The following is a 20,653-nucleotide window of genomic DNA, read 5'->3' as shown; positions in this document are numbered from 1 at the left end:
ACCTTTTAGCTACAGTGATGCCTTGCAAGACGAATGTCTCGCACAATGAAAAACTCGCAAGACGAAAGTGTTTTGTGATTTTTTTTGGTGACTCGCAAGACAAATTTTTCTATGGCCATGCTTCGCAAGGCAAATAGGAACACATTAATTAAATTTCAATGTATTCCTATGGGAAACTGTGCTTCACAAGAAATTTTTGCAATAAAAAACGACTTGCGGAATGAATTGTTTTCGTCTTGCAAGGCATCACTGTATTTCCATTTTGGCAGCTATTAATAAAAAAAATTCTTATGAGAGTGGTCATCTTTTCATTTGTAAAAATATTTAAAAGGGGTTATTTCCAATTTAAAAACTAAATTTATGTTTGGTATGCTCTACTCTAAACTTGGTAAAGCATATATTACCTGAGGAATTTTATAGCCATGCACTGTATGTACGATTTTGGCCAGAATTACATACTAACCTAAAAAAACAGGGTGGCCAAAGGGAAAGGAAGACGAGGCTCCTGTATCTTTAATGACTGTATGGGAAAAGGCATTTCAGCTAATGTAGCTTACATAACTAAAAAGAGGCCTGAGGGACTAAATTTTAGAAATTATTATGCATTCTTAAACTATTATTTAAAAGGCAAATAACCCTGTCTTAGGAGGACAGTAACAGCCACCTGATGTTACTAATAAAAGCAAAATGCAATACAAATGTTGTAATATATTCAAACCTATTAACTGCATTAATAGTTCCAGTGGAATGGATAAGGCACCATCTAAGTTACATTTTTTAAAATTTGTAACATATCCTACTTTTCTTCCAGTGAGCTCAGGGCAGCATTCACAGCTCTCCTTCTCCCCTCCTCACTTAAACCTCACAAGAACCCTATTTTATAGACCAGATTATGCCTACATTAGAGTGGGTAATATATTTTATTGATTACTAAAAATCAAACAAATTGCAAGCTTTCATGGAGAATATTCCACTTCTTCAGACTTACCATAATCCCTTCATGGGTAGTGCAGAAAAACTGTAGACAAGAGTCGAAAAGTTGTCTGTGAGAGTTGATGTCAGTCCTCGGTCTCAAACCTCTTTGCAGCATGGTATGGAATTTTTACATCCTTCTGTTAGGATCAAAAGGCTACAGATTATGTCTCTGTATCTTCCAGCTGTACAGCTGCCACCATGCCATCACCATCACAAAGTGTTTCATAATACTGCTCTGTTCGGTTCTTTTCCAAGAAATCAAAATCTTCAGTTTGTGTCATTGTGTAGCAGCATAAGACAACCTAATATCTATACATATGCCATAATTCCAAAGGAGTAGTAAGTGGGTGATCTGTGTACTTTCCCTGAACTAAAAAGATTGATCCAAGATAAGATGGAAACTCTTTCTGGTGCCAGTTATCTGCCTGGAGCACAAAAGGGTAACCAGAACCAACCTTCCACTCTCTACACAGTTGGTGTTACTAAGAGGGCCAACCCATGCACTTCAACATGTGGACTGGATGGAAATACAGTGGTGCCTCGCATTACGAGCGCTCCGTTTTACGACGAAATCGCTTTATGTTGAAGGTTTTGCGACTGCAAAACGATGTTTCCTATGGGGGAATTTCGCTTTGCAATGATCGGTTCCCTGCTTCGGGAACTGATTCTCGCAAAGCGATGATTTTCGGCCAGCTGATCGGTGGTTTCAAAATGGCCGCCGGGTAAAAAACATGGCTCCCCGCTCTTTTCTGGGACGGATTCCTCACTGCACAGGCAGCAAAAATGGCCGCCCTATGGAGGATCTTCGCTGGACGGTGACTTCCAAGCCCCTAGGAACGCATTCATCAGGTTTTAATGCGTTTCTATGGGCTTTTTAATTTGGCATTACGTTTTTGTTCTACAGCGATTTCACTGGAACGAATTAACGTTGTAATGCGAGGCACCACTGTATGTCCATCTTGCTCCCTCACCATCAGTTAGAGCAATCACCATTCCAAAAATCCAGCAAAATGGGCCAGCATTATTACTCACATTTTTAGATGGAGCAGGGAAAGGTGGCTGAGACTTATCTAATTCCACTTTGTGAACCCTTAAAAGAGCCTTATGCCACAAAAAAGCCTAACTATGGAAATCCATGACATAAAAATTCTGGCCAAAAGTGCTAGGGAGGTATTTGTTGTTCTTTTCTGCAACAGACCAACTTGCAGGCCATAGTCCAGGATTGGGCAATTTATGCTACCCCATCTTGAGCTACAGAATATGAGCTGTCCCTGCCAACATGGCTACCCTTTAGAAACTCCAAAATTGTGACCTGGATTCCATTTAAACAAGGAACTCCTCAGCTCCTTTGGTCAGTCATTACTTAATCCTACATTACAGAAATACATTAATACAAATAAGAGACCGGGCTTTGCTGTTTCTGAGAAACTGTGAACCCTCTTGCAAGCAGTTGTCTTAGGAACATTACCTGTTAAGAATTTACGTAATCTTGTCTCATTCTAGATACTCTTGTATTATTCATCAGTGCGAAGCTAAGAGACTTCATAATGTTTGTCAGCTACTGTATGGAAGGATTCCTGCAAAGTAATGATACAAGTTACTCAAGTTCTGCAATGTGTACAAGCACATGCTCTCTCTCCTATTGCTTCATTTTTGGGTCTTTATAAATATCCTTTCATCTGCCTAGTGCTTGTTTATACTGTATTCTCTTTTTCTTCCCATAAAAAATAAGCACTTTTGCATCCTGAAAACAATGCAGTAACAACTAGAAGCCACCACGGATTTGTCAAGAACAAATCCTGACAGACAAATCTTATATAATTTTTTGATCAGGTAACCTCCTGGATAGATAGTGGGAATGGTGTAGACATAATATATGTTGACTTCAGCAAAGCCTTTGACAAAGTTCCCCATGATATTCTGATTAGCAAGCTAACGAGGTTTGGGCTGGATAGAACAACAATCAGGTACGTTACAGAATCATATTCAGAGAATTCTTATCAATAGCTCCCTCTGAAACTGGGAGGAGGTAACAAGTGTGGCACCACAAGGTTCAGTCCTGAGCCCAATGTCCTTCAACAGTTTAAAAATGACTTGGATGAGGAGGTACACAGAATAATTACCAAATTTGCAGATGACACAGAATTGAGTGTAATGGCTAATACCTTGGAGGAGAAGAACAAAATTCAAAAAGATCTTGATAGTCTTGAGCACTGGGCTGAAAATAACATAATGAAGTTTAACAGGGATATGTGCAAACAAATACACAGTTACAAGATGGAGGAAAAAAACAAATACACAGTTACAAGATGGAGGATACTTGGCTTACTAATACTATGAGCCAGAAAGTTATTGGAATTGTAGATCACAAGCTGAATATGAGCCAACAGTGTGATGTGGCTGCAAAAGAGGCAAATGCTATTTTGGGATGCATTAACTCTCAAAATCCTATCAGATACTAATTGCCCTCTATTTGGTACTGGGTAGGCCTCATCTAGAATACTGTGTCCAGTTGTGGACACTGAACATTAAGAAGGATGTAGACAAACTGGAACAAGTTCAGAGGAGGGCAACAAGAATGATCAGTGGACTGGAAAAGAAGCCCTATGAGAAAAGGCTGAAAGAACTGGACAAGTTTAGCTTTGAGATAAGAAGATTGAGTGGAGATATGATACCACTTCTGAAATACTTGGAAAATAGTACAGAGGAGGGGCAGGATCTGTTCTCAATAATTCCAGAGTACAGGAAAATAATAATGGGCTCAAGTTAGAAGAAACCAGATTTAGGCTGAATATCAGGAAAATCTTTTTTTTAACTGATAGAGTAGTACGACAATGGAACCAATTACCTTGGGAGGTGGTGAGCACTCCAATGCTGAAAGCATTAAAGAGAAAGTTGGACAACCATCTGTCAGATCTGCTTTGATTTGGATTCCTGCATTCAGGAGGGGGTTAAACCTGATGCCCCATTCCAACTCAATTACTCTCTAATTGTTAAAAAAAAACAAAAAACCCAGACCTTAGAAACTTTGTTTTTTGGGATGACAAAATTCAAAATCTCCCAATCAGTGTGATCAATGAACATGTTGGCTGGCTGATTCAAGGAGTTGCAGTAGACATTTCCAGGTTCTATAAAAATATAGAGCCTTTAAAAACTATTTAAGATCGTAAATAAGAGTTGTGCCTTCTAGCTTTACTTGAAACATACTTGCTGCCTAATTCATGAGAGTGTGACATTGTATTCTCGAAGGCTTTCACTGCTGGGATCTGATGGTTGTTGTGGGTTTTTTGGGTTCTTTGGTCGTGTTCTGAAGGTTGTTCTTCCTGACGTTTCGCTCATCTCCGTGGCCGGCATCTTCAGAACTGGCAAAACGTCAGGAAGAACAACCTTCAGAACACGGCCAAAGAACCCAAAAAACCCACAACAATCATCAGAGCGTGACATTATTTGACAAGTTGTATCTAAACATTTTGAACTTATGATCAGAGATGGGAAATCTTTTTCAGGAACAGAGTTACATTCTCTTCTAAAGATTCATGCTAGGGATAGGCAGTGCTATCCCGCCCCCCCGTGTCTTTGATGCAGACACATATCACAAACACATTCATTCTCATACCAAACACATACATTTCCATCATAAACAAGAACTTCCTTTCTCACACACAGAGAATCCCTCACATAACAAATCAGTCTTCTTAGAGGCCTCCAATTGTGCCAAAGTAGTTTTTAAAAGGCTAATTGAAATCTACTATAAATTAGTAGTGGTTAACAAGAAGGGATAAATAAAAACACAGGCCCAGATCATCTTAACGGGGAAATGATTTTCTGGTTTCCTCCTTTGAACTAGGCAACCTTTGGAAAGTCCCTGAAATGATGGTTTCAACAGACCACTAAAAAGGCCTTTGAAAGGCATTGATGCAGAAAGAAAAAAGAAAAAGCATTGGCCACAAATTCAGAAAACAGCTGTAGTGTTCTCCAATACTCTCACTTTTGGCAACAGAATAGTAGCTCTTTCTTTTTTTAAAAAAAAAGTCCAGAAGAGGAAAATAAGAAAAAGCCATTTTTGTTGGATTGGACTGTTGCATTATCGGTATGGATTGCAATAAGATTATGGGTTACAAAGATTAGGCGATGTTCTATTATTTTGGGTAAGTCCTGCTCCTGAGTCAGTGCAGACACCCAGCCTATTAATACAGATAATTACATGTAAGAATTGCCAACTGGTTATAATGCAATATTAAAATTCAATTTTCATCCATTGGCCAACTGTACAGGGCAAACGTTACAGAAGTCTCTAGGACATGGAGCCGAAAAACAGTACTTTACACTTTAGTCGTAGCTTCTTTTAATGCCATCTCTGGTGCAGCGTTAGCTCCGCGGCTGTTAAAATTTCCTAAGCCATTGCGAGCCTTTGAAATACTGCATTTCAATACAGTACTTTAACAGTATGCAAAGCCGCCCCAGAAAAGCCAGACTCACTGAGAAGATCCACTGAATCCAACTTCATGTTTGCGAAACTCAAGAGATAAAGTAATTACATTTTAACTCAGGGATCTCAGGCTAGAATACGCAGCTCTTATACTGGAATTACACTCTTTCTCTCGCTTTCCTTTTTCATGATTTAAAATAAATGACCAACTTCAGAAAACAAGTTACACCAAAGAGGGAGGTTCCAAGCACTTCCGGAGACAGAACGAGCTCCTCATTGGCTGGCGGCTTTTGGGGCGGTGCTAATAAAAAGGGGAGGGGCCACGACCGATATTCTTTCTAGCCTCCTTGACCTCCCCCCCGCCCGCTTCCGAAGTGCAGCGCAACCCTTTTTTTTTCTTCAGCTATTTCCTTCCTTTACGAGTTTTGTCTGGCGGAACGAGAAGGCGGCTGCCTCACCATTTTTGCAAAGCTTTCCAGCACACGCGCAAGTTAGAGTGAAATGAACGATTTCCGCGTCCTTCTTGTTGTTTTGTGTGGGGTTTTTTTTGCACTAACTTCTGGTTTTTAGTACGCAGAAGAAAATAGCACCAGCAAAGTTTCAGTGGGCTAACCCCGAAAGAGTTCGGCTGCTGTGGGTGGGCGACGGCAGGCAAACGTCCTTTTATCATAACCTAGGAGCACGTTTTTCGTCCCAATGCAGCCTGTTTCCAATGGTAGACTCGTACCAGTTGACAACAAAACGGGGGGGGGGGGAGCAGCAAGGCGGGGAGCGGAGGAAGAGGCTGTGAAGCAACAAGGCAAGCGAGTCAGCTTGCAAAAATGCCCAGGCAGAAAAAAAATGGAGGCAAGAATCCCATTTCCAGCCGGGAGCCTTTGCCCAAAACAATGAGCCCGGCTACGTTGTTTTCAGCAGCAGCGCGAAGGGAAAGAGACAAGGCAAAAGCCGGGGGTCGGTTGCGGCGGGGGGTTGTAAGCGGTTGCAAAGAGGAACCTCTCGCCCCGTCGCCCGCCAGCGGCCTCGTTTCTTCGCAATGGAAAAATGCAGGCGAGGCGCTCGGTTTCGTAACCGCCAGAAGCCTCCGTTGTCCCATAAACATCTGTGAGGGTTTGTGAGGGGGGGGAGCGAGAGCAACACGGAAACAGGGAGGAAAGCGTGTTATGTTTCCACTTCAGGCTAACTTTGCCTTCCACAACATAAAAAGGCAGCGGAGGCTGCCACGAGCAATCGCCTTTCTCCTCGGAATGCAAAGTACTGTCATGCGTGGGGGCCGCCGAAGCTCGTCTCGAAAGAAGCGAAGGACGAGGCCGCGAGACGTGTCACGTTCCGATGCATGTGACGCGGCGCTCTCCTCGCGTCCCGCCAAAACACCGAAATCGAGCTGGAGCAAATCGGGAAACCATCTGCTAAAATAAATGCAAAGACGAGCTGCGCCCGGCGGAGAGGGGGAAGGGAGGGGAGGGCGGGGGAGGGAGAGAGACAAAAGAGATAAATCCTAAAAATAAAAGCCCATCGTTTCAACACATACACTTCTTATCTTTAATCCCGTCGCTTTTGCTTGGATGCTATAGGAAACATCAGCGCCTGTTACAAAAAAAAAAAAGGCTGCAAACTAGTTCCTGAAAGCGGGGGGGGGGGGGGGGAAGGACTCAACCCCGAAAACCCCTACGAGGCTCGTTCTCTGGCAGGCTTGGGGAGGAAAAGAACAAGTCGCAGAACTTCCTTCGGGGTTGCGCCCCGTCTCCCTCCGCTTCTTTTAAGACTCGTCTGCAGCAAGTTTTACAGATCCTCTTATTGGGCCCAATGTCGTTGAATTTTATTTATTTTTTTGCCAAGGCGAACTGGATTATTTCTAAGGGGGAAATGAACTGGTGTTCAGAGTAAGGGCGACCCTACATGCCGTCCCTAACGTATATGCAATATTTTAGGATTCCCAAGTAATTCTCATATAACGTTTGCAAAATCTTCATACCACGGAAGCGTCCTTCGAGTTAAGCCACTTCCTGGTCATTGTGTCGGTAACGCAACCTATTCCTATTCTCGTCGTCTGTAATCAAGTAACTTCTGCTGAGTTGAGTTGGGTTTATTTCCAAGTAAGCGTCCCTAAACCTTCAACCCTGGCGAGCAACGATGCGCCCGCTCCCTCCTACGTGCTCGGAATGAACTAAAAATTAAGCTTACACGCTGCTTTATCTTCCTCCCCGCAACGTAAACAAAATAAATGACATAAGACCAAAGACAGAGAGGAAGAACAACTACGCGGGGTAAAACTGGCTCAGAGGAAGACATGCCACCATGACTTCACCCTCTCCAAGCCAGTTTCCCGCCCTCCGTTTTTTGAGAACATCCCAGAAGTGGAGCTCATTGATATGCTTTCCAAAGTTTGCAGACATTTTTTCGGCTCTTCTGGCTGGCCTAGCAAACATGACCCTTATCTAGATTTTAGATTTTTTAAAGAAATGGTCTTCACCTCTGGTTTTTGCACGGAAACAGTTGATCCCGCATTTAATTCGAAAAAAAAGGGGGGGTTAGGAAAAGGGAAGCAGGCCGGAGTGGGTGAAGCGAATAGCGTCACATGTTGCATTCAATCCCGACAAAAGAATCTTAAGCAAGCCCGTCCCTCGTTTTTTTCAGTAGAGGTAACTTCCAGAAACGCTGCGCTCCTAAAAATTCCTCCTTCTTCCCCCCCCCGCTTGCCCGCTCCACATTTCCAAACAATTGATTCGACCAGGGATTGCCTTTAAAGTTAGTGCCCCCCCCTTCTGTTCCGCTTTCTTCGCCCTCCTTGAAAGTTTTTTTTCTCCCGGAGGTGCGACCGCCTGCGTGATTCACTCCTCGCGTCAGGCAGCGCCCTCCTCTTCTTCTTCTTCCTCCTCCTTCCTCATTTAAATGAAGTTCCAGCTCCTCCCCTGGGGGCTCAGGGCTAAAACTTATAAATTGAGTTTACGGAAAGTTTTTCTGGAAGGAGCTGGACAGGAGAGTTGTTGGAGCTGGAGGGGGTCAAAGGAGTCTATCCCAGGGAAACTGGAGGCTGTGCCTTACAACACTGTGATCTATTTTATTTTATTTTTTTTCTTACTAGAATTATTTCCACTCGTTTCATCTCTCTTGCTTGCTAGCTGAAGATGTCTACCGCTCTCGTGTCTCCAACCATCTTCGAGCTCAGTGAAGTTTTATGCAAAGTAAGTGCCGTGCTACGTTCTTTGCGAAAACTTTTGAAAACTTTCTTTCCTGTGCGGGAAAACTAAAGCGGCTTCCTTCTCGGCCTCCGTCTGATCCGTTCTTGCCTTGTTTAGTTTTTTTAATCTCCCTAAGCACTTATGGAGTTGAAAGATTTGTTTGTTTTTTGTAGGGAGGACTATTAGGTGACACAAGGTTTCTGAAGGGTTTGGGGAAAAAAATTAGCCGATATTTTAGGGAGGGAAATCTATTTAGGAAGTGCTTAAGTCTTGCTCGTGGCGCGAAGTTTAGCAAAGGCGGTTCCCGAATTCAAGAGGGTTTTTTTTTCCTTTTAAATCGCCTTGACTCTTGCTTATCTTTATAAATTTGTTCGATTTTCTTAAGAGAATCTTGAAACAAGGCGGTTGTTTCTAGATTCTTAGAAACGGGCGCCATGGAGGGAAAAGGGGTAAAGTTTAGAAGATGGTTTCAGTGATTTGCTGGGGTTGCATGGCAGCCGAGCTGGAATGCTTTTTTTGTAATCCAGCTTCGAGTGGTTGCGTCTTCCTGTTCTTAAAGATTAGTAGCTATTCAAATGTTTGTGGAGCTGCTGTGTGTTTAAATCCGGAGAAGGGACTGCTCTCCCTTTTGCATGGTGTATGAAGTCTGTATTGGATTGCAGCTCTCTTGAGGACGTCGCCCTTCATGTTAGATTCTGTACTTTGCGTATGGCGTGTTCTTCTTCCTGCCCCCCCCCCCTTTGTCTTGGAATGCAAATAACTTGCGTTTCGGAGAACAAAATTAAACTTTAGAAATCACTGCAGCTCCTGAAACGTGTTGTCGAAAGTTTTCGGCTTACGATGACTAGCTGGGCCCTACATCTAACAGACTACTTTGGGGTGGGGAAAGATGGCTGTTTTCCACGACTTCTGGCAAGTGTGATCCGTTGCTGCTCCCTCCGCATTTATGGGTCTCTAACTCGAAGGGGGGGGGAATTGTGTGCGTGCCCGGGCGCGCGCGCATTTGTGTCTAGAGGGGGCGGAGGCGACCCGAGGCTTGAGGCTTCTGCAAAATAACGTTTGTAGGCGCACTCCCCGCCCCTCTTTGCTTCTGGTTTCGCAGTCTGAAGTTCCTTTACAGTTTGCTTTTTTTTCCCCCTTTTCTGCATTTTGACTTCGTTATCTCTCATCCCACTCATGTGGTTTAGTTTTTCTCCTTCTCGCCAGCTTATCTTTGTTTAGCCAAAGTTTGTGTGCGTTTTCATAAATTAAGCTTTGTTGGAGGAGAGGAACCGATTGGATAAAGCCGAACGTGGTGGGAAAGCCACGAATTAGATTCCAAGACAGTTCCTTACCAAGAAACAATAAAACAGTGAAGTTGGACTTTAGTTTCTGCATTTTTTCCCAAAACTGATAATAATTTTCACAAAAAAGAGACAATCAGGGTACATTTTAAGTTCAAGTGATCTGAATGTGGGCAAACAAGAGCCTCAAAAGGTCTCCTAGTATAAGCATGAAATACACCAAGTTTTGTGTCTTGGTTCTTTCCTCTTTTCTTGCTCTTTCTCTGATATTTTTAAAGTAGTCTAAAGGTGAGGCTGCAAAAAGCTGTTCTTTACAGCCAAAAGGCTAATTGCAAAAGAATACTTTCATGTGGTTTTGGATGAAATCTGCTGGGGATCACATGAAATGCAACTTCTGTGCGGGAGGGTGGGGCAAAAGGGGATGGGATTATTGTGGATTAGTAACTAGGACTGTTTCCCAAAGCCTTGCTCTTCTTTTCAGTTTGAGTCTTATACACTCCCCATCCCAACACAAAACTTCTGGGCTCCAGAAAGAGATTTGTTATAGACAAGAGACTGAGAATAATAGCTAATATGCCTGTCTTCTTTTGTTCCTCCAGCTTCAAAATGTTTAATTCTTTTAGGCTGAAAGAGTATTGGAGTTATACTTTGAATAATGTGCTGAGAGTTTTTGGAAGGAATTTTGCTAGGCCCTTGGGCGTACATTTTTATGGAAGTCGAAAATTGGGAAAGTAGTGCTTTGGAATATGGCTGATAGGTTGGTTAATGTTGTTTTTGAAGACTGGAATTGCAGTGGAAACTATTGAGTAGGACCAGGAGCATTTTGATGTACAGCTGTTCCATAACAGGCATAACCCTATGTTTGGGAGTTGTTCCTTCTGCTTTTAGAATCTTAGAACTGCAGAATTGGAAGAGGGACCCTGTGGATCACTGGATCCAGCCCCTCTCAGGGAGGCACAGTATTGAACTCCCATCTTTTGGCTCTGCAACCAGATACACTGAGCTATCCAAAATTTGCCCCTGGGTGGCAAGTTAAAAGTTCTTGGGAAAGTGAGGTTTGCTGACTCTTTTCTTCCTTGCTCCTTGCAGGGTAACAAGATGCTGAACTACAACCCCTCAGCTGTGGGGGGCTGTCTCTTGGACAGAAAGGCAGTGGGAACTCCAGCTGGCGGGGGCTTTCCCAGGAGGCATTCTGTCACCTTGCCAAACTCAAAGTTCCACCAGACCCATCTCCTCAGCACCCTCAAGGGGGAGCCAGCCCCGACACTGGGGCCTAGGGAGAATCGCTTTCGAGACCGCTCCTTCTCAGAAGGGGGTGAGCGCCTTCTTCAGCAAAAACAGCCTGGCGGCCAAGTCAACTCGAGCCGCTACAAGACGGAGCTGTGCCGCCCCTTTGAGGAGAACGGGGCCTGCAAGTACGGAGACAAGTGTCAGTTCGCCCACGGCATCCACGAGCTGCGAAGCCTGACCCGCCACCCCAAATACAAGACGGAGCTCTGCCGCACTTTCCACACCATCGGCTTCTGCCCTTACGGGCCGCGCTGCCACTTCATCCACAATGCGGAGGAGCGCCGGGCTGTAGCTGGTGGTCGAGAGCCTGCCATCAGCGAAAGACCCCGCCTCCAACACAGTTTCAGCTTCGCTGGTTTCCCAAGCGCGGTGGCTGCCAATGGGCTGCTGGACAGCCCCACTTCGATAACTCCTCCGCCCATCATGAGTGCCGATGACCTTCTGGGCTCTCCGACTCTGCCAGACTGTGCCAGCAACCCTTTCACTTTCTCCAGCCAGGAGCTGACCAACCTCTTTGCTCCCAGCATGGGAGTGCAGGTATCCGGTGGGGGGTCGCCCACTGCTTTTCTTCTGAGACCTATGTCTGAGTCCCCCAACATGTTTGACTCTCCCCCAAGTCCTCAGGACTCCCTCTCTGATCAGGAAGGCTATCTGAGCAGCTCCAGCAGCAGTCACAGTGGCTCAGATTCGCCCATCCTGGACACCTCGAGACGTCTTCCCATCTTTAGCAGACTCTCCATCTCTGACGAGTAACCTGGTGTTGCCTCTTGCCCTCTTCCCATTTTCCCTCTTTTACAATGTTAAGCTTGTAATCTCTCTCTCTGTTTTTCTCTCTGTCCTTCCCACCCCCAGATCTTAACATCTCTGGGTTAGATGTTAACACAAAGGTGGTCCACCTGCTCAGAGGCTACCCACTGGCTCAAAATCATATGTGCCAAATTACAGCAAAAAGTGATAATCGTTTACAAAAGTAGTGCCTTTTCAACATGTTCACTGTGACTGCGTTACCTCTCTAGCTGCAGAAGGCACCAGCAGCCTCCACAGACGTCTGCACATTTCCACATGTGTAGGGAATATCCAGACCCAACAGCTCTTATTCCTGGGCATGATACAGGATCTTCCTCTTCCTTTCCTAGCTCCCTTTCCTTTGGCCAGTGTTCTGTAGACAAGGCATGTGGACACCTGTTAACATCCAGCCCTTTCCACCTCTCAAAAAGACTAATCTTGCCTGAATCTTCTCAGGTCAGCCAGAAGAACAGCTCAGAATGGACAGTAACTGTAATATATACATGGGGGACTTGATGACTGGAGAGGAAAGCCAGATGGACAATGAAAGACTTGCTTTTGGTGCTACAGGTTCCCCGTGTGTACATGTGACATCTTCAGCAACAAAAATTTGGGGAGGGGGGGTGTCTTTAACGGTGTTCATTCCACACATGCAAGTTCTGTGTAAACAAAGTTCCAGTAGTCATAGCTTTAATGGTTTTGCTCTAGAGTACAATAGACCTATCCATAGAGCACTCACGCCAAGCTTTTTTATTTTTTTTTCCTGGGGTTTTTAATTTTGTATAACTTTTCAGAAATTGGAAAGCAAATTTTGCTTGTCACTGCACAACAATATAAAGCTTATTTAACTTATCAAAACGTATTTATTGCTGAAACCTATGCTTTTTTTGTTAATTTTGTTCATATTTATCTGGATGATGAATTCATAGAATATATTCTTTTATGTTTAAATTATGATCTTCCATATTAATCTTAAGATTGTGAAGTCTTTCTTTTCCCCTCCCCCACAGTTTAATATATTATACTACAATGACATTTTTGTAACTTTACACTTTTTTTGTTATTTTATTTTAAAAAAATGAAAAATTAATTTAAAAAAAATGCAACAGCTGTGTTTGGATTATTTATTTTAGATCGTTACCCTTTTTGTGTCAGACTGCAAATTGAGTTTAATGTGCTTCTTTGCCTCTTTTTGCCCCAACACGGCCTGTCCCAGATGGGATCTAATTCTGACCATGCTGATGTCATTGTAAGCTTTGTCATTGACTTCAGCAGGGTTAGGATTTTACTGCAGGCCTCTAGAATGTATGTGCACAAGCTGTGCTCTGAGATGATAAAAAGGAAGGTTACTTCCTTTTTTTTCCTTGTAAGTATTTAAAGGAGAAAAAAAATCTGCCCTTGGATTTCAAGTGCCTGTCTTAAAGACATTCCAAATCAGTTTGTCTTTGCATTTCTGTATTCCAAGAATGGAGTGTTTCCTCTTTTAAGGTAAACATTACTGGCACAAAGAACACATTGAATGTAATTTTTCCCATTACTGTTCACTACATTGTTTTTCTCTCTTTTCTTTGTGTGAGTTTATTTAAAAGAATCTTTTGTAACAACTGTTTGCAGTTTAAATCAATAAATCCCAAGTGTTTTTTCAAGAATTTGACAGTGAAACTGGTTTTACTTGGAAAAAAAAGCTGTTCAGAACAAAATCCTCCTGCAGTGAAACAAAACCTAATTTGCATACCCTAACTTCTTTAGTCTACTTGCACACAGTAACTTCTGAGATCTACGTGAGATTAAGTTGGGTTTATATTTGGCTTGCTCTTAAGAGGGACTATTTTAGTAAGTGCTTTTAGTATCTGAACTAGTACTTACTTGAGCATATTTGATTCTTGCTCTGACAGCATGTTGTACTGAGTTAGAGCAAATTAAAAAAGATTGTCAAAATGCCAAATAATTCATCTGGTTGTGCAGCAAAAGCACTAGGTGGGTTGGCCTGCAATCCAAACTTTATCTTTAGCTTCCAGGAATTGTTGAAAGCATGTCATTGCTTTGCTGAACTTTCTTCCTCTGCCAAACATTCAAGAGCCCCTGACTAAGAACTGTAATCTACCAATCGCCCCTCCCTACCAGCCCCAGGCACTGCACTCTCTTTTGTAGACTTCAATTACAATTTTTAGTTGCATGTCCTGAGAAAAAATTTACACTAACCTTATTCAGACAAAAACAACAATACACCCCCTTATTTCATTATGTATAAGTCCTGAATTGTATTAAATCTTCTTAAGCTGCTGGGAACCCTGCATTTCTAATGCAGTTAGAAAGGCTGCAGTCTTTCTTTGGCTAGGAGCGCGAAGGGCTGTATACAATACAAAGCAAACGTCGTACACTCACACTGATCTCTCCAGTAGCCGTGTGTCAAAGAGGCTGTTCCTGCCACAGTTAGCTTGGTTACTTTGACTTGGCTCAATACATGTAACTTGAATCTGGGCTAAACTCTACATTGAAGGTCTGTTGGTACATGTGATGGTACAACCCTCTTTGTGCATGGTTGAGGAAGCAGGGTTGTACCTGCTGAGTACGACTTCCTAGCCAAGGTACTCTGGCCAATGCTTCTGGTTGCTTTTGAGTATCTCATTGTGAAGAGAAGAGCCTATACCAAGCACAGTCGCCCTTTTTGTGTAGACTTGTGCATACCCGGAGTTATTCCACATGCTTAAATATCTGGCTGACGGGTTATGGTGGTGCAGCTACCACCATTTTATTCCTGCCCTGGCTGCCTAAGGTGGTAACATGTTACAATTATCAACACTCAATTAGAGAATTAGCACAAAAGGTGTGCAATTGTGGTGTATAAGGACAGGAGAAAGCCCATTTGGTGGGGACCAAAAGGCTTAATAAACCCCCAAGTACAGAGGAAGCTCAAACAGAGAGAGACTTACAGCTAAAAAACTCACCTAAGGACACATCATAAGAGATACTAGTCTGGACTCTGCAGGAATTGGGCGCCTTGAAAGGAGGTAAGCAATACAGGAAGGTACTAGAGAAATGAGAGGAAAGCCTGAGAAAAAAGGACAACATTAAGGAAAGTGGTATGAAGAAAGAAAACCCTTAAAACTTTCAGTGGGTTCTATATGTGACTGGTGGACAGGGTCAAGAGATAGGAAGAAGCTTCCTGGAGTCACTTAGGGAAGTGGCAAGAGAGTAGGAGGATGTGGGTTTAAAATCAGGAGATCTAAGAGAAAGGGAAGGGGGTACATGAAACTGAAGAAAGTGTTCAGCCAAAACAACCCACCTGCCCAGGGATTTGACTTGTACAAGTATTTGAGGCTGTTCTGTGGGTCATGGTGTAGTCAAGGGGCATCAGGTTGCTTTTAGGAGTTGTTGAAGGAAGCACCATGTTAATTACAATCTCTGCAGGCTGGCAAGCCTTAGGTGGGTGGCAACAGGCCACAGAGTGGACTCCAAGCAGGAGCCCTACAGGAACCTATTGAGAAGTGGATCTTTGGCACAGTTGGAAGCAAGCTCCAATTGAGTTCAATAGCATATGAGATGCCATCCTAAAGCAACCTGAAGTGAAAGCAAACCATTTACCCTTGGAAATGTTAAGTTGCAGTTCCTATCAGCCCTTGCTAGCACATACAGTGAGAAAGGATGATGGGAGTTGTAGTCCAGACCAGGTAGGGTGGTGGTCCCCAACCTTGGGCCTCCAGATGTTCTTGGACTTCAGCTTCCAGAAATCCTGGCCAGCAGAGGTAGTGGTGAAGGCTTCTGGGAGTTGTAGTCCAAGAACATCTGGAGGCCCAAGTTTGGGGCCACTGATGTAGAGGGCCAGACATTATCTACCCTTTTCCTAAATGTTACCAGCCTTGCTTTGCCTGAATATTAAGGGCATACTTGCTATTGATTTATAACTTTCCCTTCAAAACCAAAAAAGGAACCCTTGGGAGTATTTAAACATAGCCAAAGTGGTGGAGGGGTAGTTCTGCAACAGTTAAGAGAGGAAACAGGACTGTGGGTCCGTTGCCGCCAGCATGATGTGGTTCATTATGTTTCCTCATGGGTATAACAGAATTATTATTTGCTGTTTCTGTTTTAGAAGCCAGCCTAGAATGCACTGTATTAATTTCACTGCAAATGTTTTCAATTCCACCATTGGTTTTCATGTCCTCTTCTTAGTCAACCTTCCTGGAGCTACTATTACCAGCCAGTCTCTTGGAAATGGGCTTGTTCATTGCTCCTGCTTTGTAAAAGAACACTATGGAGAAGCATGAAAGCTCTTGCAACTTTGATACCTGTTGCAAATTAATCTATCAAAAATAGTTTAATTGCCTTTACCCTACTCCCACCACCACCACCTTGCTCAACACACAGAAGTGAAACCTCCACTCAACTGTCTCCAGATTTTCCAACTATCTATTTAACGTGTTGCTGACAATCTTCAGAACCACCACAGCAGTTACAGTGTGCATCAGCAATGGATGTTTTCTCATTTTCCAAATGCTAAGGAAATAATTGGAATTATTAAAGACATTGTGGGGGGGGGGGAGAGAAATCCCAGGCACCCCAATTTGCTCTCATCCTCAAAAGCATACATATTTTATGATGTAATTTTAGAAGAGGTAGTCATGGTAGTCTGTGCAAGTATATCAGACAAAACCAAAATGAAAAACGCAAAAACGTGGTGGCACTGTAAAGACTCCTATATTTTAATGTAAGTGTTTGTGGAACATCAACCACTTCTTCAGATATATCAGGTGGAAAATAGGGATCACACTAAAGTATTAAGGCTGGCTCTGGGAGACAGTGGGGCACGGTTGCATTTCACATGTGCAATGATTTGAGACTTCAGTTTGGTATTCAGTTCTTTTATGATGAGCTCTCTTAAGGCAATTTCCTTCTATAGCAGTTCTAGCTGTGGGCAATGTGCTAGCAATCTTTTTCAGCCATCTTCCATCATGCATGGAGATCAAATGTAACTTCTTGCTGAGAATTTCATGCAAGTTGAAGCTCCATGTTTTCTCTGCATAATTTCCTGCCTCCTCCTTACAGCATGCCTTATTCAACTAGAATATTATGTTAAAAATAAGGTACATACATACATCTTGCTCAGGTACTATGTTTGGAAGGACTGCCCATTTGTGTGGGGTATTTGGCCTTGATTCTAGGGCAACAAGACAGGAGCAATGTAGATCCCTCCATTTTTCCAAGTAACGTTATTTCAGATTTCCATGTGGTTCTTCAATCTGCAGTGCCTAGGCACAAGGCAACTGTTAAGGACCACAGCAGTCTTTGGATGTAACCAAATTTTTTTAAAAAGTCTCTTTTACAATTGAATTGCTTGGAAAAAGATTCATCATGTGTTGGCATAAGACCAAGGAATAGTTTAGAAGCCCTGTCCACCTCTCTGCTAACCCCACGCCCATCTTCCATCTCAGGTCCACAGGAAATATTTGCTTTGCAAGTGGTTATGACTCAGAGGAATTCATGTCAGCACTGGTTCACGAGGCAAAGCTGTGTTGCCAAAGCCAGAGATGCATTAGTACTGTGCAGCTAGGAAGCTGTTGTGCTTTCTGGAGGAGAAACTCTTACATATGTAAAACAGAAGATATATTATTTTTAACTATGCTTGTTTTATTTGCTTTAAGGCATCCATTTTAGCAGACATATTTGGGAGTTCCTTGTTTTCAGTTTTGTGGATGGGAAGCGTTCAGCAATTTTTTAAATTTAAACAACAGTGGCCTGGTTTTCCTAAGTTCCCTTCTGCTCCCAGTGACTACAGCAAAATAAAAACTTACCCTTTAAAAAATAAGGGGGAGCACTATATGTATTTGTGGAGTTGCCAACATACTGAAATGTCATACGCTTACATTATGAACTAATATGATCGCCAAGAGCTCTGTGTAGTGAATTAAAACCAAGAGGATGAATTGGGAGGAAGAGCTTATCTCAATCACGTGTTGTCAATTTGGCATCTCCACCCCAGTCTGTGAAATGTGGGATAATACCACTGGCTACTCTTAAAACTGGGAAGAGGAACTTTGGAAGACTATGTCTGCTGTTCAGTGGGGGGGGGAGCTGGGGGAAGGGGTATAGCATGCCATTCCCATCATCCCTGGCTACTGGATTTGTTATCTAGGACAATCCAACAGCATTTGGAGGGACACCTGTCCCTTTTACCTTCCACAGCAATTGCAAGGATTACAGAAAGAATGCATTGAAGCCCATTCAGCACTAGTGAAAAGAACTATATAAGTAGTAGATCATACCATACCACAGGCCTTTATTTTTATGCAGCTCTCCAATCATATCATATGCTCTAGGAAGTAGAAGGAGAGTCCCCTTTCCATTCTAACCGTGTGCCAGATCCTATTTCAGCTATTTAGTTATCATCACAAAACCCCTTACTTATCGTAAGCTTTCCTGGCAAGGAGTCTATCATATTCTCCCTGGCGCACTCATTTTCTGTGAACAAGGTAGATTTTTTAAAAATCTGTGAGACATTAAAATACATGATTTCAATTCCTCACATTCCTTTCCCAGGATGTTATACTACAGTTTGTTTGTTCCAGAAAAGTTTTTATAGTTTGGTATGTCCTCTGTTTTGCATTTTTACAACATCTAAATTTTGTTATTTTGTGCCATGAAATGTATAGCATAGACGACACACTCATTATGCCTTCTGCTACTTTATTTGCCAAAAAATCTCAAAAGTGAACTGTGATGACAAGTTGTTGACAGTTGTGAATGCTGGGGGGGGAGGGGAAGCACACCCAGCTTCAAAATGAGATAGTTTGCCTCTATGAAGCAAATTGTATCAAAATTTGTTTTTTCCTCATAATTACTGCCACTCTTCCTGCGTCTCACTTCCACCATTTTTGAATAATGCAATAATGCTAGTGCAGATATAATATTGCTACAAAATAAGATTTTAATCTATTGAATTAGGTAACAGCTCCACCTAGGACTGGAACAAAAAAATCATCTAGTGACTAGAATAAACTATGTAAAAGAACTGTGCCTTTATAATTCAGAAAACCATTGTCATTGTTGCAGGCAGCGACTAGAAGAGAATTTGACAAAGTCTTGGATTCACAACAAGGGTGTTTTTAAGATCTATGTTCAAACTCAGCATGAACCTTCTAAGCTCCAAATGTCCTCTTCTGAGTGAGCATTTGGCAGAGACAGTCCCATAATACCCTCTCCTGCCTCTGCATCCTCCCATGACGCCAAAAGCCATCTCTGCTTCTCCTTAGCAGGAGCAATGCAATAAGAAGATTGATCCAAAAGGGATTTCCCCCCTCTCTTCCCCTTCCATTGTCACCAGGCATCATTCAAAGCATGGTAGACTCAACTAATGTCTTACACGTGCAAGAAACAGCAGCCATTAACCAAACACTAAGGAGAGAACTTTCATACCACATCAGACAAAACATGGTCAGCTGAGATAATTCACACATTCAGTTGTGAGTCACTGGGTGACACATTCCATAGCTGGTCTGTTACAACAGAAACATGAAAGAACCCTGCAGTACACTAAAGATGGACAGATAGATTTATTGTAGCATTTTGTTGTCTGTTGTTGACCTCAGTCATTGCAGGACTTCGGCAACAACAAAGTGTAAGCTTGTCACGCCTTGTGTATTTTTGGGTTTGGTACAGAAATGTCATGGCTTTAGTGAGCCCCTCTCGTTTCATAGCCCTTTAAACTCTGCTGTTTGGATTTATTCCACCGTCTGCAGGTATCTATCTACGTATGTGTGCATATATGCATGCAGGTGTTTATGTGTTGGGGTGGGAGTATGTATGTATGTATGTATCTATGTATCTATTTATTATATACAGAGAGATGCACATGCATACTACCAGCTGAAGATAACAAAGAGATCTCAGTCTATACATGCTTATGCCATAATGAACCTCCTGATATTCAAGGTGTCACAGGATACTTTATTGAGTGATGAAATACCAAGCCATGAAGATGTGAATCAGCTCTTGGTGTTCTCATAACACAGACAAAGAAATGACTTGTGATAAACGTGAAGGCAAGTATCATGTTCCCAAGCATAACCACCAGGAATGCATCAAGTATTCATACTCCTTCTGGCTCACCTGAATACTAATGATGCCCATACAGCAGAACCCTTCTTCTACTTAGTAAAATGTGCATTGATCAGAAGGAAAGAGGAGAAATGACAGCAGTGAAAAGGAAAGTAAGAAAAGTAAGGGGTGGGAATAGTACAAAGTTAGTTCTTAGAAGGGCAGGCTCCTTTCAGCCAGTAATGCCCTACATGGGATTAATCTGTTTGCTGGATGTACTGGTGCTTCAGCACCAGATGGGGCATGCAAACATCTGCCTGCGCTGGCATATGTCCTGTTCCCACAGGTTAACCTCACCCTCTTTCCCATACAACACAGAAGCTGAAGCCCCTAACCCCCCCCTCCCGAAGTCACACAGAACTGCATGTTCTCCCGGGTGTTTTTAACCGCACACTTCCTCTAACCCGTTTATTTTGTTTCTGCACCAGAGTTGAGGCTTGACTGGTGCAGGAGGGTGTGGAGCTTGTGGCACTAGGACTGACTAAACACACCACCTCTTGAGGCCGAGTGCTGCTTCAGCAATCACATATTTTCAGTTGTTTTTCCTTGTAACCCAAGATGCAGCTGTCCCAGGGACAAATCTTGAGGGTAGCTACCCAAAGGCATTACAGACTAAGGCA

The 20,653-nt window shown here is 42.9% G+C and overlaps 1 protein-coding gene, 1 long non-coding RNA gene and 1 pseudogene across 18 annotated transcripts in view; 1 reads left to right on the top strand and 2 right to left on the bottom strand.

The window, feature by feature from the left end:
* The window catches only part of LOC140705792 (uncharacterized), a 57,923-nt gene extending 51,406 nt beyond the window's left edge, over nt 1-6,517 (bottom strand). For 9 of the 16 annotated variants that reach the window (XR_013543644.1, XR_013543636.1, XR_013543638.1 and 6 more), the window contains exons 1-3: nt 5,455-6,517; nt 2,444-2,552; nt 989-1,112 (exon numbers count right to left, since the gene is read on the bottom strand). This is a non-coding gene — a long non-coding RNA (uncharacterized LOC140705792). The other 7 variants (XR_013543646.1, XR_013543650.1, XR_013543648.1 and 4 more) reach the window with 5 other exon arrangements.
* A 237-nt stretch (nt 6,518-6,754) lies between these two features.
* ZFP36L1 (ZFP36 like 1 zinc finger CCCH-type) lies at nt 6,755-13,591 on the top strand. The gene is made up of 2 exons (XM_020788502.3): nt 6,755-8,586; nt 10,956-13,591. The coding sequence occupies exons 1-2, from the start codon at nt 8,530-8,532 to the stop codon at nt 11,907-11,909; spliced, it is 1,011 nt and encodes a 336-aa protein (XP_020644161.1). The 5' UTR covers nt 6,755-8,529; the 3' UTR covers nt 11,910-13,591.
* LOC144588203 (tax1-binding protein 1 homolog pseudogene) overlaps nt 12,689-20,653 on the bottom strand; it is a 29,224-nt pseudogene continuing 21,259 nt past the window's right edge. Inside the window, exon 1 of the transcript XR_013543616.1 lies at nt 12,689-20,653. This exon is cut by the window's right edge and continues 21,259 nt beyond it. The product of XR_013543616.1 is annotated as a tax1-binding protein 1 homolog pseudogene (transcript).

This window comes from Pogona vitticeps, chromosome 1, assembly GCF_051106095.1.
Source record: "Pogona vitticeps strain Pit_001003342236 chromosome 1, PviZW2.1, whole genome shotgun sequence".
Classification (NCBI taxonomy): Eukaryota; Metazoa; Chordata; class Lepidosauria; order Squamata; family Agamidae; genus Pogona; species Pogona vitticeps.
This window is presented reverse-complemented; position numbering and strand designations above follow the sequence as displayed.

Coding starts and splice junctions, on each gene's coding strand:
- ZFP36L1 (XM_020788502.3), top strand. CDS start 8,530: ATGTCTACCGCTCTCGTGTCTCCAACCATCTTCGAGCTCAGTGAAGTT. Junction 8,587..10,955: donor TCAGTGAAGTTTTATGCAAA/GTAAGTGCCGTG, acceptor TGCTCCTTGCAG/GGTAACAAGATGCTGAACTA.